This window comes from Oreochromis aureus, linkage group 19 (assembly GCF_013358895.1).
Source record: "Oreochromis aureus strain Israel breed Guangdong linkage group 19, ZZ_aureus, whole genome shotgun sequence".
NCBI classification, from domain to species: Eukaryota; Metazoa; Chordata; class Actinopteri; order Cichliformes; family Cichlidae; genus Oreochromis; species Oreochromis aureus.
In genome coordinates this window covers 19,198,255-19,222,264 of record NC_052960.1, presented here as the reverse complement: position 1 = coordinate 19,222,264, position 24,010 = coordinate 19,198,255, and the positions used below count along the sequence as shown (strand labels likewise).

At 40.7% G+C, this 24,010-nt stretch overlaps 1 protein-coding gene across 4 annotated transcripts; it reads left to right on the top strand.

The window, feature by feature from the left end:
* The first annotated feature begins 20 nt into the window (after positions 1–20).
* On the top strand, positions 21–18,925 carry lrrc9 (leucine rich repeat containing 9). Of its 4 annotated transcripts, none has more exons than XM_039603130.1 (33): positions 21–401; positions 702–762; positions 858–1,076; positions 1,501–1,641; positions 2,405–2,468; positions 2,567–2,637; positions 4,439–4,621; positions 5,323–5,478; positions 5,574–5,791; positions 5,924–6,055; positions 6,164–6,337; positions 6,415–6,529; positions 6,880–7,015; positions 7,094–7,234; positions 7,342–7,466; positions 9,822–10,001; positions 10,089–10,208; positions 10,362–10,553; positions 10,745–10,870; positions 11,037–11,177; positions 11,285–11,462; positions 11,555–11,775; positions 11,887–12,009; positions 12,090–12,220; positions 12,294–12,402; positions 12,484–12,623; positions 13,117–13,253; positions 13,708–13,925; positions 14,774–14,842; positions 15,735–15,869; positions 16,903–17,080; positions 18,485–18,615; positions 18,729–18,925. In XM_039603130.1, the coding sequence occupies exons 2-33, from the start codon at positions 706–708 to the stop codon at positions 18,744–18,746; spliced, it is 4,479 nt and encodes a 1,492-aa protein (XP_039459064.1). In that variant the 5' UTR covers positions 21–401; positions 702–705; the 3' UTR covers positions 18,747–18,925. The 4 variants fall into 4 exon arrangements, with proteins under 4 accessions (XP_039459064.1, XP_031614049.2, XP_039459063.1 ...); XM_031758189.2 differs by having other exon boundaries at positions 21–597; positions 15,735–15,860; XM_039603129.1 differs by having other exon boundaries at positions 21–597.
* Positions 18,926–24,010: the final 5,085 nt, after the last annotated feature.

Genomic DNA, 24,010 nt, shown 5'->3' with positions numbered 1-24,010 from the left:
TATAAATGAGGTCAGAGGATTCAGTCAAAGCAGTGCTTGGCGTTGGTTTGTGAAAATAGCGACAGTTAGCTTATTAAAACTGGACACATGGCCCAAAGAGGAGAATAATAAAGATAGTGTCTTAATAACGCGAAAAGAATATGTGGGTCTTTTTTTTCAAAAGTGGCAAAAATTCCTCATGTATCCCATGGTAATGTTTTAAATGGAGAAATACTTGTGTGAATTTTATGGTTTGATGGTTAAAAAAATGTACCTTGCCATATGGCGCCCTCATGCGGCCGCTTCTAATATGAACAGGACCTCAAAAAGTTTCAGTTTGTCTTAGCAACCAGACGCTCTTGCCTGGATACAGACTTATGGATACAGACTGATGGCTAACACTGGCTAAAGCAATCAGCGAGGTTTGCTGCTGTTCAGTTCTCCATGGAAAGTAATTTTGATTTAGATGTACACTAAATTTAGCCGCCCGATATTTAAAAGGTCCTCTGTCGTACTTACACGGATAATATTTACAAGCACAACGTTAGAAGCTAGCACAGCTAGCACTGATGTGTGGTGACTTTTCGTGCTCTTACTTGCTGACCTCACTTATTACAGGTAGGTTTACCTGTACTAACTCTCTACTTTAATTTGTCCGTTCGTTTTCTCTCAGTAAAAATAAAGCAGGGTATTTTCAGCAACATATTTTTAATTCACTGCAGCGATATGTTGTCGAATGAGAAGCAAAAGAACCGCAGTGAAGAGGAAGTGATCAAAAAACTGGTAACTATCACATAAATATTCAGTTTTGAATACGTATAAAAAGTCAGTGGGGGTTTCTCCTATTTACTTATTTCTTTATTGTTTTTAATTAACAGTGCATGGCTAATGGAGTGCCCTATGAAAAAATTGCACAAGAGGGAAGCAGCATCACATCACTGGAGATGTTCTTCTCTGGTTTCCCCCGCATGGTTGGCCTCTCCTTCTTCCCAAGGCTGTGTCAACTTACCATAATAGGCCAGAACATAGAGCACATTGATGGACTTGAGTGCTGTCCTCTGCTTCAGGAGCTCTGGATAGTCCAGTGCCATCTGACGGTGTGTTTGCTATGCTGATAAATGCTGATAACAACAACTGATGATAGCTTGAATCATTGCTGTCGTATAGAAATTTGGCCATGTGAATGCAACTGAAGATTCTTCAGTAATGGGTCTTTTTCACCTATAAAATATGAAATATTAGTTCACACCACCATTGAATCGTGTGTGTTAAGCATAATTATCCCCAGCTGACAAAGACACACATGCAGATGTTCCTGCAGGCAGGGTGATAACTATGAAGGAGCTGGAGTGAAAAAGGAGGAGGTGCATGGATACACTGATTTTTTGTCTCAAAAAGTCTGAAAACCGTGGAAGAAATATGAACTATATGATCACTGACATGAACAGGTGTCACGTGCACATTTAAGCATGTGTGTTTTGTGACACATGCATCAAACAATCTATTTTCTCTTTATTGCAGGAAATATCTGGACTACAGAACTGCCTGCAGCTGGAGAAACTGTACCTTTATGAGAACAAAATCAGTGAAATAAAGAATCTGGACTTGCAGGTCCACCTAGAGGTGCTGTGGATCAATAACAACTGCATAACTAAGATTAAGGTTAGAGCTGTATCTCCTTGGCTTTTCTGTGTTTGTAATGCAAGATTTTTAAATATTCAGCAGAAGAAAACTGCTCTTTTACACACACTGTGCAAAAGTTGTGAGCCTCCACTCATTTCTTTATATTTTGCTAGGAAAATGGGAAATACAGCAGGTGCAGCAATTTATTGAAACATGCAAACATATATGGTAATATATGTCAAAAACAGAGTTTGTACAATTCTGAGAAGTGTGAAAGTCAATATTTGATATGACCATCTTAGGGTAGGGTAGGTAGACCTTTACTGCATTGGTACTGTGTTTGGGATCATTGCTGGAAAATGAAGCAGTTGCCAATGAGATACTTTGCAGATGGTATTGGATGGTGGCTCAAAGCCTGATGGTACATTTCTGCCTTAATAATTCCATCAATTTCAGATGGTGTAGATAGTTTCTTAAGGTCTCCCTTTTTCCCCTCCACTTGTCTGGTTTTCTCAAGTTTTCTCATTTTTTTGTGTGTAAAGAACCAATTTAAAAAGTGCTTAGAGACAACACTGGTTCCTCCCATGAGGTAGGTGCTTTTTTCAAATACTTGAACGACTCACGGGTCAGTGATGAGTGGCTAAACAAGCAAACATTGTTTTGAAAATGATCGGGTATAAGGACTGGACTGAAAAAGAGTGAAAAATCAGCCAATTTCCAAAGTAAAACTTTGAAAGACCTTCAGAAAGGCTTAACTTAGTCTCCACATGCGGTTGTTGTTGTTGTTTTTTTTCTCTTAAAGGGCTTGGACACACTTCTAGACCTTAAAGAACTAAACCTTGCTGACAACATTATTGAAAAGATCGGTATGTTCTCAGAGTAATTTGTGTTCAGTTTGATGGAGATTCGGCGAGCTATGTGAAAAATAATGATGGCAATCAAATAATTTTTAACTTCTTCTAAGGGCACAGCCTTGATCCTAATGTCAACCTTCAGAAACTCAATCTGTCTGGAAACAAGATCAGCTCCTTTAAGGTGAGATTCAAAATGAAAACATGCTTTTGAAATACTTTCTCTAAAAACTTTTCTTACTTATTTTGTAAAATCTTATTAAAATCCTTGGTCTGACAAAAGGGCATTTCTAAATTCTTGGGAGAATGCCGGGGTCTCGGCTAGTTCACATTTTCAATCATTTCAACAACAGGCGTGCAACGCAAGACCTTTATTGAGGCATTGAGCGGCATAATTTCAAATTTTTTTTGCCATTCCTCATTCAATGATATACATTCATGAATGCATTTATTTAAATAATATATCTTGGGAGACTGCCTAAGAGTTTTTCTTTTTTTAATGTGCAGGTTTGTGTTAGTTACACATTTTAGGCATGCTTCAGCTGAGACACGCTTTCACAGCACATGTGAATATTGTTTTTTCAAGGACATTTTGACAGGAAGCACAAAAGGTTTCGCATCTCTGTGTCTGATTGGTTTAACACCTCAGATCTTGCTCCTGCAATCCACCTTTAGCCCTAACCCAGCTTATTATCTTATTCAAATCTGTGGCTTGACAAAGGGCATTCCTGAATTCTTGTGAAACGTTGGGGTCTGGGTCTGTTCGGATTTTCAATCATTACAACAATATGCTGTCTCAATAAGACCTTCAATAAGGTATTAGGCAGTATAATTTTGATTTCTGCCATTATATGTTTAGTGATATACATTCCTAAAAGACTACATAGGTTTTCCTTTTTTTTTTCTCCAAGTTGGCAGTTTTATATTATACATTTGATGGTGTACCTGCCAGGCTCATTCAGAAGACTCTGATCATTGTTGTTCAAGGTCATTTTGTCAAGAAACACAGAAAAGTTTTGTGTGCCCTTCTCTGATTGACGTAACGCCTGAGATCTCCACCTTTTTCTCTGCACCCGGCTTGTTATAAAAAACACGATTATCACCATTCACTCTAAAGACCCCACCGTAACTGCAGGATCAAGAAAAAAATCTCGCCACCTTGTCAATACAGTGTGACATCTCTTTTTTTAGCTCTTCTTAAGTGTAGGGAATGTAGAGAAGAATAGAAGTGCTATCGTCAAGATGATGTATTGAAACATCCATTTCAGTATGCAGCGATCAAGACAGTTTCTTTATAATTACTAATATTCCAGTGACTTCTGGAAATGTAATTTATCATATAGTGGGGGGAAAATATATGCAGTGTCATTGTCTTTGTTTAAAATACTTTAAATTTTCTGTTTCTGTTGAGAACAAAAAAATAGTGTCCTTTAGGGTAAACGTACTTAGGATATGCAGAAACTTTGCTGTCCTAGTAAGTAAATAATATTTATTTAGAAATCACATGTAAACATAGCTTTCATTGACCAGGTTTTGTACAAATGATCTAATCCTATATACATGCAACCACGTGTAATTACAAACATCAAATAAAAAAGTAAAAATTGAAGACAGAGTACAGATTAAAGGGCTAACAACAAATGTGCAGACACATAACGACAACAAGCAGAGTGGAGCTTAGTGGACTGGAAAGGTCAGAGAATAAAGGTGGTTTTGAGCCTAGACTTAAAAGCAGAGATGGGGGGGGGGGGTCTTTTTATGTCATGCAGTAATTTGTTTCACAAACGTGGAGCAGCGGCTGCAAAGGCTCTGTCACCTTTTTGTTTGAAGCATGACCTTGGGATGTGTAAGAGATCTCTGCCAGTAGGATCGGAGAGATCTGGGAGCTGGATGTGAACAAATGGGATTGTTGATGTAAGCTGAGGCCTGGCCATTATAAGAGCCTTAAAATTTGACCTTGAGTCTTGAATCTTTTGCTGTAACAGGAGTTGAGCCACCTTGCCCGACTGCCCCGTCTGAGTGAGTTAGCATTGAAAGACCCCACGTCAACCCCAAACCCGGTGTGTCTCCTTTGTAACTATGACACGCACATTCTTTACCACGTGCCAAGCCTCCAGCGACTCGACATCTACGACGTCTCCAGCAAGCAAATCAAGGATGCAGCTGAGGTACTGATACGATCCAAGATCTGCAGAACTAATTGACTGGTTAAATCCCTTATAAGCAGCGATGTCAAACTCAGCATACTTTGATGTTAAGTGGGTCTTACGAATGAAACTCTTCCGATCTGTCGGCATAAAGAAGTTTAGCTGCACAATAAAAAAAGTGCAATTTTAACGATACATCTGAGTCTTTTAAGCTGCTTTGGGCTTAAATTGTTAGAAGTAAATATGAAATAAACATTTGGTATAAAATGGAATTTCTTTTGTTAATTGACAGAATGTCTTTTCTTCTTTGTCTTTGAATACATACATAAATATTAATAATATATTTTAAAAAAACCCAAATTTCTATAGTAGTAAAAAACAGTAATTTTCTGTTATTTGTGTATTATTTATTTGATTTGGTGTTTATCTGTATTAAAAGCTGCAAACCTTTTAAAAATACAGTTAAAACTTTATGTAAAATTTATGTCCTCCTTCACATTTTCCAGAGCCATTCAGTGGGCCAGGTTGTCTTTGGTGGGCTGATTCTGGCCCCTGTGCCTTATGTTTGACACCCCTGCCTTATAGTATTTCTTCTAGGTTTCTTTCTTTTTCCTTTCTTTACTTTGTCACATTTGATATTTTTGTTTTTTTTAACAGTTATATTTGATGCATCTGTTATTTCATTTTAGCCTGAAATAAGAGTTGTTTTATTTTTCTTTTAGTCTGCAGTGATGAAAAAAATGATGTACTACAATATGCGTGTACGCACAGCTCAGAGGAAACTAGCAGAGACCCGGCTCAGTCTGATAGAGAGGAAGAAAACTCTATCGCAGTCGCCTGAAGAATGCATCAAGACTCTCACTCGTGCCCTTAAATTTGTACGTACTCTCCATAAAATGTCTTTTTGTAGCAGCTCTAAAAAGCTTCAGGTGTTTGTGTGCACAGAACGATTATAATTTGGATGCATTTCTAGCTCGAACGTGAGCTCTCCGTGGGGCCAGTTAGTTGCAAGAAGCCTGCCTGCCTGTCAGAAAGCGTAGCAGAAGGGCCACCCCACCTGGATGAAGGATTAACAGAAAGAAATGAATCAATCAGTGACATCAGTCAGGATCCAGCCACGGAGCACAAAGTACACGCTAAGATTGAAGCACTGAGGGAACGACTCAAACTATGGACCAGGAGGCTAGATGAGTGAGTTTGCATCTTTCATGAGATAAAGAGACAGTGTATTATTGCTTTATGTAAACTGATCTCTTAGGGGACAGCACAGAGCTAAACTGTACTTTTAATCTGAAAAATTGATGTTCCTCATCTTATATTCAGGATTCACATCTGGTACGAGCATGATTTGGCCCGTGCCACGAACAGGATGGAGTATACGGTGCAGTTTCTACTGATGGAGCTAGAAAGTGTTGGAAATATCCGTTTGGAGGAGGGCTGCTCCACAGATCCTTGGTACTTTTACTGTTCAGTATCATCCACTGTAACTGTAACCACTGTGCAATTCACAGTAACAAATGGGAAACATGCTGTCCTTCTTTTTTTTTGTGCTCCGACCGACAGGTTTACTTCTTATTGTGACCTCCTGCTTTCCCGCTTCTCTCCATCAGACTACAAAACATATGGCATCACTGATATTAGGGTGGATAGAGTTATCCGCATCCACAATAGTGCACTGAGACTTTGCTTCGAGGACAAGATTCACAGTTTACTAGCCAGCGAAGATTTATCTTCCCAGTAAGGCTCGAAACAGAATGAGCAGATTTTAACGACTATGTTAAGCTTCATACTGTAACACAATTCTTTCTAAGCAGGAATTACAGACGTCAGCTGGAGTATTTATTCTACGTAGTTGACCCTGAAAAATGCGAGAAGGATGAAACTTTGCAGATTCTCCAGGAAGGCTTCAAAACAACAGAGCAGCAGAAGGTGTGTGTACTACCAGAAAGGATGCACTCGCTCCTATCACACATATTTATTCCACTAACAATTAGGGGAGTAATTGAAGCTAATTAGCCACACATTAGTCAGTTTACCACTCAACACCTGCACACTTGTACACAGTGCAGTAAACGATATGTGCAAAAAGAAATTAGTACGCTCATTTATGGAGCAGATTGCAGTGAATACTAAAATGAGGGAAATTTCTATTTGTGTCAAACTTTGTGTGCCTGATTTGTGTCTGTGTGGAGAAGTAACCACATCAGGGTTACAGAAGAATGTGCTTGACTTGTGTTATTCTCACGCTTTCACTTTTACGCCATGACTCTCTAAATTAGGCCAATGGAAAAGAGGGTGCTATACCTTTTTCCAGTAGCCTGAGTGTGAGCGAGCGGTCCAGAATTGAGTACGCACTTCGCCAGACCAGCCAAGGTCGTACTAAACACAGCATGGATACGATGCCCTTCAGGCACGGTGAGGTCATTTTACTGATTTCATTATTTTTATGCTGTTTTTTTAGAATCTAAACTGCTAATGCTCTCTTGCTTGTAGGTCAGGTCATTGTTTCCAAAGTGTTCGTGGGTAAAAGCATGCCCATCCGAGATGGAGAACCGGTGGACAGAAGCAATTATCCTGGAGTTTACTCTGTGTATCGCAGTGTGGAGACAAAGCACAGATCTGCAATGAGTGAAGGTATTCACTGAATTAAAAGGAACAACAGCAGTTGCCTTTTTTGTAATTGTTGTTGTTCATTTCTGCACTCCCTATTATTTTTACATCTCTGTGTCCTTTTCATTCAGAACGACCTGGCTCCACCAAAACACACGCTGACCTTGAGTCCAGTCCCCGCCGAAGGCAGTGGTTTGTGTTTGACCACGAGCTTGTCCTGCCCGAGTACATCATATATTATGAATACATCACTCAGGTAAATTATCGCGTACATTCCTTTGACTGTTACAGATGAAACACAATTGTTCTCTGTGGAGGGGTTTCTTCATCTTTTAATATTTAGATATTGAAAAATTGCTGCATTATTTAAAGCGATAACATGCCTTAATCTCAGTTTCAGTGGCTATGGTTTAGGAAGTGCAGGTAATTCAGTAATCACAAATTTGGTGATGCCCATGTTTCTCGTGGGCAAGGTACTGAACCTCAGCTAACCTTCAATGCATTCATGGTGAATTGGATGCCATAGATCAAGCACTTAAAGTTCCTATTCAGAAAAACTGAGGGCAGATCTGGAGTTTGACTTTTGGTTCTTCAATTATTGACATGTAATGTTTTTACTTTTGTCTGTACAGAGCAGGTCATTCATCTGCTGTCTGTGACAGATCTAAAATATGAGCCATCATTATTTCTAAGAGTCAGCTGCATTGGTTAGAAGCCTCTAAATAGATGAAGGACATTTTTTATTGAGGTTAGGGATCAGACAGCTGAGCTGCACTTTTCGCGCTACATTCCTTGGTTTGATGGGTTTGTTTTCATGTGGGAAACTAAACAAGAGTTTAGAAACATGAAATTGCAGTTGTTTGTGCAGGTTATGTTTCTGTGCATGCCTTATGATGAGTACAGTGGCTTGCAAAAGTATTCGGAACTTTTCCACATTTTGTCACATTACAGCCACAAATATGAATCGATTTCATTGGAATTCCATGTGACAGACCAATACAAAGTGGTGTACACGTGAGAAGTGGAACGAAAATCATACATGATTCCAAACATTTTTTACAAATAAATAACTGAAAAGTGGGGTGTGCGTAATTATTCAGCCCCCTGAGTCAATACTTTGTAGAACCACCTTTTGCTGCAATTACAGCTGCCAGTCTTTTAGGGTATGTCTCTACCAGCTTTGCACATCTAGAGACTGAAATCCTTGCCCATTCTTCTTTGCAAAACAGCTCCAGCTCAGTCAGATTAGATGGACAGCGTTTGTGAACAGCAGTTTTCAGATCTTACCACAGATTCTCGATTGGATTTAGATCTGGACTTTGACTGGGCCATTCTAACACATGGATATGTTTTGTTTTAAACCATTCCATTGTTGCCCTGGCTTTATGTTTAAGGTCGTTGTCCTGCTGGAAGGTGAACCTCCGCCCCAGTCTCAAGTCTTTTGCAGACTCCAAGAGGGTTTCTTCCAAGATTGCCCTGTATTTGGCTCCATCCATCTTCCCATCAACTCTGACCAGCTTCCCTGTCCCTGCTGAAGAGAAGCACCCCCAGAGCATGATGCTGCCACCACCATATTTGACAGTGGGGATGGTGTGTTCAGAGTGATGTGCAGTGTTAGTTTTCCGCCACACATAGGGTTTTGCATTTTGGCCAAAAAGTTCCATTTTGTTCTCATGTGACCAGAGCACCTGCTTCGACATGTTTGCTGTGTCCCCCACATGGCTTGTGGCAAACTGCAAACGGGACTTCTTATGGTTTTCTGTTAACAATGGCTTTCTTCTTGCCACTCTTCCATAAAGGCCAACTTTGTGCAGTGCACGACTAATAGTTGTCCTATGGACAGATTCCCCCACCTGAGCTGTAGATCTCTGCAGCTCGTCCAGAGTCACCATGGGCCTCTTGGCTGCATTTCTGATCGGCGCTCTCCTTGTTCGGCCTGTGAGTTTAGGTGGTCGGCCTTGTCTTGGTAGGTTTACAGTTGTGCCATACTCCTTCCATTTCTGAATGATGGCTTGAACAGTGCTCCGTGGGATGTTTAAGGCTTGGGAAATCTTTTTGTAGCCTGAGCCTGCTTTAAATTTCTCAGTAACTTTATCTCTGACCTGTCTGGTCTGTTCTTTGGACTTCATGGTGTTGTTGCTCCCAATATTCTCTTAGACAACCTCTGACGCCGTCACAGAGCAGCTGTATTTGTACTGACATTAGATTACACACAGGTGCACTCTATTTAGTCATTAGCACTCATCAGGCAATGTCTATGGGCAACTGACTGCACTCAGACCAAAGGGGGCTGAATAATTATGCACACCCACTTTGCAGTTATTTATTTGTAAAAATGTTTGGAATCATGTATGATTTTCGTTCCACTTCTCACGTGTACACCACTTTGTATTGGTCTTTCACGTGGAATTCCAATAAAATTGATTCATGTTTGTGGCTGTAATGTGACAAAATGTGGAAAAGTTCAAGGGGGCCGAATACTTTTGCAAGCCACTGTATGTGTTGGTTGCTCCCCACTTATCTATAGTGGATCTTAATTAAGAAAAAAAGAAGTTAAAAAATGCATCTGTTGGCAGTACACGTTGGAAACATTTTGATTTGCCTTGTCTAGGACAAGGACAAACCTACACTGCTGAGCCATAGCATAGACAGAGATCCTTCCAATGATGTTGCTCTGGACAAAGAAGTCCTCAACAGGGAACCTGTTCTTAAACCTCAGCCCAAGTTATTGAGCTTGGATGATAAAATTCTGCTTAGTGTTGCCCGAGCCAATGTCCTCAGTCAAATCACAGTAAGTGCTCTGCCGTTTTAAATAAGAGGTTGAATTTGAAGCGGTTTCATTTCAGTTTGAACCATCATTGTTGCATTGAATCTCCAGGTGCTTAACCTTCATGGCAACAGCCTGAGCAACATAAAGGAGATTTCCAGCCTCATGGCTCTAAGGCATCTTACTGTCAGCTTCAATGAGTTCACGCACCTTGATGACATTTCTCACATGGTAATACAAAATAATGTTAAGATAACACTTAAGAGTGTGTTTAAGTCAAAGAATGCTTCTTTTATGATGTCCCTCTCTATTATTTGTGAAACTGAATAGTGGCTGCATAGCCATAAAGTGGAACTCTCACCTGCTCTCTTACCTAAACTACAGCCAAACCTTGAGGTTTTGGATGCTAGCTTTAACCACCTGGTGACTCTGGAAGGTCTGCGGGGGCTGGGACAGCTCAAACAACTCGATGTGCGCTGGAACAAGCTGACCAAGGTCAGAGAGGATACAGCTGTGCTCAGAAAACACACACCTGCTCTGCTGAAACTGGACACCAGATACAATCCTTGGAACAGGGTGTGTGCTGTGATCAAATAGAAAAAATAAATCGAAATATTCAAGGTTGAACCTCAGCAATAGTAATACTACGTATATGCTCAATATATATATGTTAAGAATATGAATCTGAGTCCATGTTTCAAACTATGCCACTGAAAGTGGCCTCAAATTGTAGAAGTGATTGAGTGAAGATGTTTCCCTTCTTCCAGCCCGAGGCAGTCAGAATGACCATACTAGGCCATCTCACGAACCTCACACACCTGGATGATGTGCTGGTAGCAGAGGAGGAGGCTGCTGAAGCTGTTCAGATGGCAGCTGGGTCCAAAATTAACCAGGTGAAGATTTTGTAGCTATTCCTTCTTATATACTAGATTTTATTTGGTTGAGCTGATCTACGTAAAGAGACGTTGTTTATATGAACAAATCCAAAATTGATGGATTAAAGTAAATGTTTTAAGTGAAGTATGGTAATTCAATCAGACTCGTTGACACTGCTCGTAGGCATCTCTTCTGGCACATTCGCGTACCGAGAGTGACCGTCCCCGCACTCTTAGTCTGCTGTCAACAGCCCAGCTCCTGTATCATTTGAGTCCATCACCCTGGGGCCTCGGTAAAGAACTGGACCAAGACTGGACTGCAAAAGTGAGCTTCAGCATGTGGGCTTCTCAGTAAAGAGGTTTTTAGGAGCTGTACTAGGCGGGATGATGTTGATCTTTGTTACCTTTCATGTCTACCAAATTGCTGACCAGATCACCACCCTGAACCTTGACAACCAGAGGATTTCCAAGATGATCAGTCTAAGTAAGCTGGTGAACCTGCGCTGGGCCTCCTTTAATGATAACGAGATCTCAAAAGTCGAGGGTCTGGACAACTGCCTGAAGCTGGAAGAACTGTCCCTAAACAACAACAATATTTGCACACTCAGTGGTCAGTCGCGCTCTCCGCTTTCCAAGGAGAAATCACACATAGCACAGTGCCGTCATTGTTTCCATGTCTGTCTTTGCTCACTGTTTCCTCAGGCCTCACACGACTCCATTGCCTAAATAGACTGAGTGTAGATGGGAATCGGCTAACCAGTCTGGACGTCTCAACTCTTGATGGGCTGTCCAGCTTGTCTTTTCTGTCAGCTGAGAACAACTGTATTGCTTCTCTTCATGGCATCCAGAGACTTCGGTCTCTCCTTGAACTTTACATCGGCAGCAACCAGATCTCTACATCAAGAGACATCTACTGTCTGAAAGTGAGCATCTAGTTAACATTTAAAAATGGATGAGAAGGTGTAATAAGAAGAGTAGAATTTAATTTTAATTAATTTTATTATGTGAGCTTATGTGACCATTTTGCTTTTCAGGGATTGACAAACCTCATCATCCTGGATCTCTGTGGGAACCCTTTCGTGGAGAAACTGGAAAACTATCGAATATATGTAGTGTTTCATCTCCCCTTCCTCAAAGCTCTGGATGGAATTGCAGTGGTATGAGCTTAAAAAAATCATATTACAGCAGTTGTTTCCAGTATTTTGTAATTGCTATTCTTTTCTGCTGTTTTCTCTAGGAAGCAAGTGAGTGTGAGAGCGCAAAGAATATGTTTATGGGAAGACTGACCAGCGACACAGTGGCAGAGAAGCTGGGCCACTCAAACTACACAGAAATCACACACCTAAACCTTCAGGCCTGTTCCATTAGGTAATAACAGCGTTGTAATAAAACAAATGATAAAGAAAGATAAAGCCTTAAAAAATATCTTTTCTTCCCACAGGATAGTTGATCTGTCTCCACCAGACCTCTTCCGTAATGTACGCTGCGTCAACTTAGACCATAGCAACCTCACATCCTTCTCAGGCCTCATCCATCTGCCCAACATCAAAGTACACAGTGCACCAAATGCCAACACACTGGCTGGAAATGCAGCATGTTCAAAGAAATAATTTACGTTGTATTCTTTACAGGCTTTGTGTCTCAACTATAACCACATCGAGTCAATTCTGCCCAGGCAGAAGACTCAGACTCATCTGACAAGCAGACAGATACTGTACAGCAAAGTGTGCTCCAGTGGCTACAGCCAACAGAGCACATCTAAAGCCAGCAGGTAATCTAGTGTAGTTTTATTTATGGGTTTTGTGCAAAAACAACCTTCTTTTTAAAGTATTTCAAAAGAGTTTTGTGCAGTCTAACCATGAGGGGGCAGCACTGACCAGCCAATGTGTGAGCTGCCTAAATTTAACAGAAGCTGCTGACAAACTCTGATAAAATTTATTTGCAGTCAGAGTTTCAGTCAGAGAAATTTTTTTTTAATATAAAAAAGTAAACATTTAAAATGGGTCATTTCCTTTGAGGTAAAGACCACAATAAACTAAACAATTAAAACATATTTAGTCTGTAGATTAATATAAACTTTAGATGAAATATTTGTTGTGCAGAAATACTACACAATGTGTGCTGTTTGTTTAGCCAGACTGTGATTGCCTTGATGTGGCCTGCACCTGTGAGGTCTGACCAGTTAGACGTGGCAGCGGGAGGGACAGCGAGGTGCTCGTTTAACCACCACGGTTTCAAATGGCCTTTCTCTAACTGTGTTTAAGGGATACTGGGCCCACTGGCAGCCTGGAGCCACTGATGGGAAGCCTGGAGGTGCTTCATTTGAGTCACAATGGCATCTCCAATATGGCCAATCTGCAGCTCAGCAGGCTCACCAATCTTAAAGCACTCTTCCTCGAAGGTATGTATGGTTGACGTTGCCACCCCTTTCTCTGCAAGCTGTTTAAAAGTGCACTGCACAGAGGCTGTGAAAAGGCAAGCGCAAAGAGCAAAGTCTCCCCTATAGACCTAAGGCCAGGTGGGGGATGAGACGCGAAGAAAAGAATGATTGACTTTCTTTTCAACTGCTTTTGATGGCTTTTGATTGAGTTTTGCTTTGCCAGGGTGATTTGTCCCACAAAGCCAACCCTACTTTTCTTTCTTAGAAACCTTTGGAAGCTCGGTTTGTAATTTCAGCACTGTTTACAGCAGAGTCAAGCAAGAAATACCCAAGAAGTGTTTATATGGGCCTAAAATTCTGCCTTTTATATTCTTCAGGGTGTGCAATTTACTCTAGTAGTTAGTATATAGAAATATTAGGGTACTGTTTGGGATGTCTGTTTGTTTTGATTTTCTAAAGTTTGGTCTCTCAACAGGCAATGAGATAACCCAAGTGGAAGGCTTGGAAGGGCTTCGCCAACTCAGAGAGCTTGTGTTGAACAGAAACCGGATTAAAACTCTGACCAAGAACTCTTTCGCAGCCCAGGCTCTCCTCCTAGAGCTGCACCTGGCACAGAACCGGATCCGGGAGCTGAACCATCTCGATCCTCTGATTGAGCTTTGCAAGCTCTCCCTCGACATGAACAAGCTGCAGGTATTCAGGTTCAGCAGAGGTAGTAGTAGCCTCCTCACATGCTAGATTTTTAAAAAATGTTTATATTCACAATTTTAATGAAACGGCATATTCAATTAAACTGCCTGAATAACTCAGAACGCCGTGATTTCTTGAGGTCATCGCCGAGGTCACAGCCATCTTTTGTGCAGTTTTTTGATTTACTACCAACTTTTACTGATTGGTTCACATGTGTCAGATGTATTTTGTTCACTGTGCAGCAGTATTACTTTTCCCTGCATTTGCAAAGTAAGACTTGAAGTATAGTAATCATGAGTCATTACTACCCACTGTGGCATGCAAGGGGTCGCATTAAGGAGAATCAAGTTTGATTGAAGGTCACGGCCGTGTGTATAAAGAATCAGGGGGAACAATCAGGACAACGTGTAATCAGCTTCTCGGTCTGCATCTCCTCACACAGAGCGAGTGATTTGCACTTTTGTTGCCGGTTCCTTCTTCCCATCACTTCCTTAATGTTTTCACGCATTCAATTAAGACATAGAAATACGGCAATCATCCAGAGCGTTAGTCCTCACAGTGGGGGCGTCTTTGAATCACAGCCAAGTCCGAGTATAAAGCTGGGAATGAGAGAAAACATCCCCATGGCCTGTTGCGTGCCCAAAGTCTCTCATGAGATTAATGAGGGCTCACACATGTAATCTCTCCCATCAGCTGCTTCCATCCTGCCCACACCAAAATTATGAAAGGTTCGGCCCTGATGCAAATGCCTCTGTTATCAACACATAGCACAGAACAGCTAAATAAGGGGTTATGAGTAAAAAAGAACTTTGAAATAATCTTTGCCTCTCTGCTTCTCTACTTCTTTGCAGGACATCGCAGAGCTTGACAAATTAGAAGCTCTTCCATCACTGAAGGAGCTCTCTGTTGTTGGCAATCCTGTGAGTATTAACAAGTTTTATAGGCAGTTTGTCCATTAAGTGGGTTCTGTCTTTATTTGCATCCACTTGCTGTCAGTCACAGGACATATCTTGAACTCACGATCTCTCGAACAAATGATCAAAAGCACGCCGAGTTCTCACTTTCACAATCCGATATGCTAACACAGGGTAATTCTGTGGTTCCAAATTAAGTGATTACACGATGGACCGTCTGCTGTGCCTCAAACTGGCTGGCATCAGAGACAAATTCGTTGACCAAATGGCTGTGTGCTATTGGCCCTGTTACATCACCCATCTGGAGCTCATGCAGGCCTTAGCAGAGCCTGCAGCCCAGGGCCTGTCTATTGTCCACTGGGTAATGCTCAGCTGCGGTAGCCTCTTTACTGCTCGATCTCATCCCCCTTCTGTTCCCATGCGGTGGGGGTGGTGGTGGTAGTGGGGTTAATCCTGCCAGGGGGTAGAGGCCAACAGCCACCCTGGAGACAATACCTCCTGCTGTTGACCGCATGAGATCCTTTAGCTATGTTCCCTAGCCAAAGTCTGTCTCCTCCTTTTTCAATGGACATCCATTGGCACACACTCACAACCTCATCAAAGCAGAAGTGTCCTGCAGAAACAGGCAGTTCTGTGGCTGGACAGGCTGGGTGTATAGCCTGGCATACAGGGTGCCCTCAGCTGGGAAGGGAACTATGTGCTGCTGTCAGCTGGGTCACTGGAATAGCTGCTGGGAACATGGTAATTACACTGGGAGCCACATAGCATCATATTTATCCCAGATGTCTCAAAGCAGACTGTGCTCATCTCCAGAATTAATATTTCTAAGGAGTGGTTGATAACCAGACTGTTTAACCAAACATTTGTTTGTCTTTTTTTGTTTTGTTTTGTTTTTCAGGTGGCACGCAATTCTGTCCACAGACCAGCAGTGGTGCTTTGCCTGCCCCAGCTGCGGGTCCTGGATGGTGTGGACATCACTCTGGAGGAAAGAACCAGGGTGGAACTCCTCAGTGCTGATCCATCAGTGAGAACTGTACAAATGCATGCTCGATCCAATGTATAGGGTCGTCACACCTGTTAAATGTTACACAGTAATTTTTTCTTCCAAAGATTATGTTTAAGATACATTTTAAATCTTACTTTGGCCAGCAAAACTCCAATTTCCCTCTGTTTTGTTTCTAAGAGAGGTGGGAGACACTCTTGACCTCAGTCTTTGGAAATGTTAACAAATACATATAAGGTTAGCGTATAGCTGAGAGATACTGTCCTCTCCTACTGTACTTCAGTTGCATTTTAATTCTGACTGAATTACAAATGTACAAATGAAGACATTGTGTATGCAAAATGCCATAATGGGCCTTATCATGTAAGATGTAGTCCAGCTGGAAGGGTCAAAATGCCAACATCCAAACCACAGCCACCCTGAATAGTATGACTGATATCAGTATGACTGATTTAATGTTCATGTAATGAGAAACCGGGACAGTAATTCTCCCGCAGCACTGAATTAAAAGCGGTCTAAGCCTGCTAGCATCATCCTGCTGATTAGATGAAATGTGCCCGGCCGATAATGCACCAGTGGATTTACCCCCTATTAGCCAGGTCAACACGACCCCCCTCTGCTTGTTAGACGTAAGTATGGAAATGAGCAGAGATCCTGGGTTTTCTCATTAAAAACACAAACGCAGCCCTCCCTCTGTTGACTCTCATGAATGCCATCTGAGTTGTCACTCTCAATCTGTGCCTGTAGCTGCTTTGCTTGAATGTAAATGTTGTTATTTATGCGTAGTAATTACTGTTGGCCTATAAGATGCTTATATATGTGGAACAGCAAGCAATCTAATCCTCAGTCCCCTGGCAAGTGTGTAGGATGGAGTGGACACATTGCATGGACCATGAACAGCAGCAGAGATAGAAAAGTGGAGAAAAAATGTTTTATGTTAGGATACATATACTAGTGAGGAACTTAGATGCACTTAATAGATCATGCTTGCATGTTTGCTTCACATCAGTTCTGTCCTGGAGAATTATGTCCATTATCGTTATTCCCCCCTTGTTTTTTAAAGCCATACTCCCATCATCCCGGAGCTCTCCTTCCTACAAGTGAAGTTAACCTACCTGGACTGCTCGTGCCCCACAACCCCACTCTAAGAGTAATGAGTGTAAGCGGAGGGCCGCAGAATGTGATACACGGGCACAGTGTCCTGCAAAATAACATAGATGAAGAACATTACACATACAAATGTGAGTATAACATACAAACCCAAACTCAAAAAAGTTGGGATGCTGTGTAAAGTCTAAATAGAATAAAATGCGACCACAGAAAACAGAGTTTTAAAATCAGAAAATGTACCATTCAAGAAAAAGATTCTCTTCAATTTGATGGCAGCAACACAATTTAAAAATGTTGGGATAGGTCCATGTTTACCACTGTTTAGCAGTTGGTCTTCTTTTAACAACAATCTATAAACATCTGGGAACTGATGTCTACATCACCTGCTTGACATTTGGGAGACAAATATATTGCTGAATAGGCCTTGATCTGCTGAGCTGTTTGATTTTTGGTTTTATGGTGCACCAGATCTTTTCAATTGGTCAGCAGGCTCAGGCCAGTTCAGCACTACATTCTTCTACTATGAAGCTGTGCTGTTGTAATAGGTTCAGTATGTGCTTTAGGATTGTCTTGCTGAAAAGATGTCTGGATGGGTGCATATGTTGCTCTAAAACCTGTATGGAGGCTTGTGAACTAAGTGTTGATTGTCTTTCTCCTCCTTACTCTGGAGGATTTTTCATGCTTGCTTTCTAAAAAGAATTTAACATTTTGATTCCTCCGACCACAGAACAGTTTTATAATTTGCCTCAGTTCATTTTAAAAGAGCTCCAGTCCAGAGAAGACGGCTCATGTTCACAAATGGCTTCTTGTTTGCGTGATAGAGCTTTGGTCTGCATTTGCGGATGGTGCAGTGAACTGTGTTCACAGTCAGTGATTTCAGGAAGCGTTCCTAAGCCCATGCAGTGATTTCCATGATACAATCATGTCTGTTTTTAATGCAGTGCCGCCCAAGGGCCCGAAGATCACAGGCATCCAATATTTTCAGCCTTATCTGTTGCGCACAGAGATTTCTCTGGAATTTCAGAATCTTTTGTTGATATTATGTACAGTAGACAACGAGATATTAAAAGTCTTCTTAATTTTGTGTTGAGTTTTTTGTAGATTGGTAAAACTGTTGCAAAATGTTCCTCCATCTGTTTCTTCGTAGTACCACTTACTTTTCCAGCCTTTTATTGCCTCTGTACCAATTTTCTTTTGCAGAGGTGTTGCTCCTGTTACCTTCAAAATTTGAAAAGATTTTTCCTTAAAATTTTTAACTTTCTCAGTTTAAACATTTGAGATATTTACTGTGTTCTGCGGTAAATAAAATTATTGGTTTGTAAATTGTTGTAATCGGTTTTTAGTTTTACACAGTGTCCTAACGTCTTGGAATTGGGTTTCTTTTTCTCCTTGATGTAAAAATACCATGTTTTCAGCTGCCATATGTAACTTGTTATATAGAGATGAGCTGTTCTCCTCTGTGCTCTCTGTCGCAGTAAGAATGATAGATGTTTCAGTGATATCTTATATCCCGCCTGTATTAACTCCCCACCCAGGTAAGAAGCACAAACACATTAACGTTGCTCGAAGTGGCCAAACTGATATTTACTTCAGACACAACCGAAGAACAGGAAGCAACATTCCGACCACTACTGGGAACAGACAACAAGAACAAGACAGCAGTTTGGTAAAAACAAAACAGTGTATATCCGATTTTTTTCTCCTTATTTTTCCTGATGGAAAACTTTTAAAAAGGACTCAGAGTAAACTAAAAGTTTGTTTACGCTTGTTGTATTCCAGATTCCCAAATGGCGGTAGACTACCACCCCAGTAGGAACCAGAAGAGGTGGAACACGAGGCGAACACATATGGCGGCCATCGCTGTTGTGTGTTTTTATGTCCTGGTGTGAAATTAATGACAATAATAATAATCTATGTGTCTCTAAATGGTGGGATTTTTGTATGTTTTAATAAATTACTATCAGTTAATACAAGCAGCACTTTAAACTGAACTGCCTCTGATGTAAATTAGGCTGTTTTGGGGGATGGGGGGGGCCACATGTCGTGCATTCCTCTCAAATGCATATATAATGATTGGGACTTCATTTTTTTATCCACATATGCGGATCACTAACCATGGTAATCTGAGGATGAGAGGTTTTGGTGTCATTTTGAATGCCATATCGTCTTTTGCAAACAAGTAGAAAAAACACACACAGATGTAAGGGCGTGTGAGGCTGGCATGCCGCGTCCATCGGGTCAGATGCATCCCCAACAAGTGGATAATCCAGCTTTAGCACACCTCTCTGTGGACAATAATCTGCAGTCGCTCAGATAAAGATATAATCTTGAATAAGGTCCAAATGGATTTCAGAGATTGTCAGTTTCATCATGTTAGCCTCTTTTCGAAAAGCCCACAGCAGTTTCGTCTCTAACGGGCAAATCTCCTGTGTTGTAATGAACCCACTCCACTTGGTGTTTATGATGTTAGCTCAGTGGAGCATTAAAATATATTCTTCCTGTTTTCCTGTTGGTATAATCTAGCGGTGCCACAGTCAACAAAAACACCAGTCTGAATAAGGCACATAAGGCATAATTATGTGGGGTAAAAACTCTTAACTGCAATGGGAAACATTTAAATGAAAAGCTTTCACAGTCGCTCTGCCGACTATCATACATTAGATCAACATAGCAACTTGAAGTTTTATAACAAAATTTGTGCAAAATTACACAGAGGAATATAATTATGAAAACACCAGTTTAAAAGACAGTGTTCGCTGCAGAGATTACGCATTGGTGGTGTTGACATGACCACTAGGTGTCCTTAGAGCTCCATTAACACTGCTAATCAGTCAGTGAGTTTTGACCTGTATGCTGTAAGCTGAAGGAGGATGTTTGCACTTCACTTTTGTGTCTCTCTTCCCGTGCAGCCTTTTTGCTCAACATCCCAGAAACAAGCCAGCTCTACACAGAAAAAGCGAAAAGCTCTCCCCAAACAAGCTCCCCTAATGCATGTACTTAACTTCACTTAATTTGTGTTAATTCCCAGCATTAAGCGGGGCTAATGACTGCACAAGTGAGTGCACTGTCATTACCCTGCTCTGCCTGACATCAAATGGCAGCTGATGTACTTCTCTTGAAAAAAAAAAAAAAGCACAGGAGAGATTTGGGGGCTCAGTGTGAGTGCTCTAATGCATTAGGTATTGCAGAGGATAATTACACATTTTATATTTGAGTACAGTATGCGCAGTATGGATGGTTATAAATATATTTCTAATTCCTGTCATGCGTGGTGTAAGCTTATAGTGAGCATGCCACTTTGCACGGCGTGTCTCATATCTGCATATCTTTCAGTGTTTCTAACATTAAAATGACATTAGCATAAAGATTGTGAATAATTCATCACTTCTGAGCAAACCCAGATGCACTGCTCCCTCTGTCTATCTCTCTGCCTTTCCTAGCTCCTCCATGTGAGTAGACCACATGGTTTGTTGCTGGTTTAATGGGATGGAATGTGACAGGTTATGTTTTCATCTGCCTGATATGGAGCCCGGCTCAGACGGGAGTGACCGAGAGGGAGAAGAAGAAGAAAAAGAGACGCAGAGAGTGAGGGGTGGAGAAGGGGGGGAGTGAGCTGCCCTCTGCAGTTGTAATCTGGGTTCAGAATTAGACATGTTTGAGCTTGTTGTGAATCTGTTATAGATGATGCCTGCCCCCCTCCCCCCAGAAACCTCACCACACACACACACACACACACACACACACACACACACACACACACACACACAGAAAAACGCATGCTCTGCATGGGGCCATTACTTCTGGTCCACTAACTCCCTACATTTGCTGTGTCTGTGCATTCAGAGCACCATTAGTCCAAGACTCTGTGAATAATTGCTGAATGGACCGCGTTTTCACAGCTATCTACTCAGGTTCAAGTGTTGGAGGGGAGGTTAGAGGGGTGACGACGCTGATTGAAGTTTGATGCGGAGGTTAACGCCGCATGTTGCGCGGTGCTTGTCAAAGATGCGCCGCATGTGTAATGGATGAGCGACGTTACACTCCACATGCATTACACATTTGCCAGCCTGTATTAACTTTTAGAAGTGCTTGGATAGGGGCTACAATTTCATCAACATCATCACTTGAGTTGAAATTGCTTTTGGAAAAAATGAACTTGCAATTGACGACCAACTGCAAGTCATCAAGGAAAATTATTTTGTTCTCAAAAGGTGCATATTATGGCCCAAGTTCATTTTATCCTTACAAATACATCCTCTATCTTGACATATTGCTTCTCTTGAAATCTGTCATTGAGTTATTGCTGTCGCTTGTTATTTGCCTGTAATTTGTTTCCTGTGGAATAAATCGTGACTGGCGAGAGGCTGAAAACACGGAGAAAAAAGAATGGAGTGAGAGTGACAGTCAGAATGAAAAGGAAAATGCTTTTATTTTGTGCAGACATTTTGGATAAGAGCCCGCATCACAGAGGCATTAAATCTTAACTGCTTTTCATTTCAGGAATCATGTGTCGTTTATAACATTAATGAACTTGTGTGTCATTAATAACATTATTTCAATCACGCAAAGTGTATTGCGAAATGGCAAAAACAAGTTAACAGAACAACCAAACAAGAGAACGAATGCACAATTTTCTTGCAAATTTATCAGGAATCAATTTTCGGAGCTTTGTCAGATGGTTTGCTTTTGGGTAATTTGGTATCAGCCTTTCATATTTCATACAATTTGCAATGTGTTTCTCTTTTAATGACTTAAGTGTTAATTCAAGTGGATATTCTTCACCAGAGGGTTTTGACAAAAACACAGCAATGATTTTAAATACGCGGGGCTATGGGAGGATTGTGGGGTGGGGTACATGTTGCCGTTATTGATGGGTTTTTTCTGTTGTTATGGTTTATTGTGTCCTATGCGGAATAGAAATTGCTTTTTAAGATGACAAGGAAACATGACCCACCCTTATCCCCTGAGCCCCATTGAGCAACAACAACAACAACAATTTAATCTCTTTTGACCCCGATTGTTATCTTTCTTTGTGTTTGTATCTTGGCCTTTTTAGTGATCGCTTCATGATCCTCCCTTTTTGCCCTGCTTCTTTCTAAGCAGACACTTTGCCACAATCACTTTCATTCTATTGAAATAAAACACTTGCTTGGATTTGCTCTTTTTGTGTTAAGAACACGATAACAAGGATTTAGAATGCAGTATTAATATTCTTAATCCCTTCTCAGTTATTAGGGTCGACTAAGCGCTTTAGAAACGGCATTTAAAGATCCTGGCAAGTGCCAAGTTGAAAAATTGTTTTGGATAAAGAAGATAAACAAACCCATGGGATGCGCCATTTGATGTCATTATAATTGCAAAGAAGGATGGTCTTTCCATTGTTCAGTGGAAAGAAGGCTAAATGGTAAACCCCTTTGTTGTATAAGAGTGGTATCTGTATTTTTTTAAAGGTAAGTTTTAATGTATATGTCTGAACTTAATTATACAAGGTCTAAATGAAGCTGGTTAGTGTTTTCACAGAAAAGTGAGGTGATATACAATAGTTGTAATTATATTATTTTCACAGTGAGAGCTTCTATTCTTAAATTGTTGATCTACAGTACTGAACAGAAGTCTTAAGCCACCCCTGATTTCTTTATATTTTGCCTCCAAGAAGCCAGACTATCTTGTCATTTTTAAAGTTATTCTTTGGACAATGACTGCTTTTTCAGTCGTTTTCAGTCCAGTCCTTGTACCTGACCATTTTCAGAGGAATGTTTTATTTTTTAAAGTAATTTAAAACTGACCTATGAATCATTCAACTAGTCTATATGTATTACAGACAACTTGGCAAAGAATCTGTTTTAAATTGTATCTTTAGGCACTTTGTTGCCAGCAGCCTGTAGCAAAAATACATAATCTGGCTTTAGCTAAATGAAAAATGCCAAAGATAACGTGCAATTTTTTTTTCAAAATGTGGCATATTTTGGCATGGTGTACATAGCTTGCAATTCGAGGAAACTGAACCAATGGAGGGCAGAAGAAGTAGCACACCTTAAAATCTATCCACAGCAGATGAACAGTATTTGATCGTAATGTCTTTAAGAAATCCTCTACATCTGTCCCTTCAGTTGATCCATCTACTGTTTACTGAAGCCTCATCAGAAAGGGTCTCAGTGGAAGGGTGGCTGTCAAGAAGCCATTCATAGGGAAGGGGAAAACAGAGAAAAGGCTGAGGTATGCTAAATCCACTGATCAGTGGCAGCGGGTCTTGTTGGAGTATATCATGGTTTGGGGTTGCAAGTGATCATGATAATGATCTTGTCGAAATTGATGGAGTTGTGAACCCAGAAAAGTACCATCAGACCTACAACCTGGAAAACATCTCATTGGCAAAAGCTTCATTTTTCATTATGACAATGATTCTAAACTCACTGCCAATGCAATAAAGGATACCCAGATAAAAGAACACACAGTGGATCACTATCAGTCATGGACTGGGCTCCACAGAGTGCGCAACTCAACATTAGTGAACTACGGTGGGATCTTCTTGACAGAGAATGGAACAAAAGGCAGCCCAAAGAAGAGCTTTAAATATCATCAAAGAAGCCTGGAGAACTATTCCTGAAGACTAAAACAGATATAGAGACTATTTAATCCCACACTGGGGAAAATCACTTGTTACCACAGTACAAGGAACACAAATAAAATATATATTAGAGATATACTGGAAAAACAAAAATAGAAAAAAAATAAATAGGAAAAATACTGTGCCAAGAAAAGCTAAAATACTATACAATGCGCTGATGGTTACTATATAAAGTAAAATGCACCAGGATTTGTAAATTACAAGAAACCTTGCCTAAGAGAATTTAGACAGTGTTGAACTTTCTGATACCTGTAATTAAAGCTTTTTTAAACATTACAGATGTTTTTCCAAGTGTTCATAAGTGTCTGTTGGCTTATATTAGTCGTTTTTTTTCAAAGATGTGTGGTGAATAAATATTCCCCTTAAAAGGGGGACACCCTTTTCCAAAATATGTTCCTTTCTGTATTAATAGTTGTGTGTGTGGCACAGACCG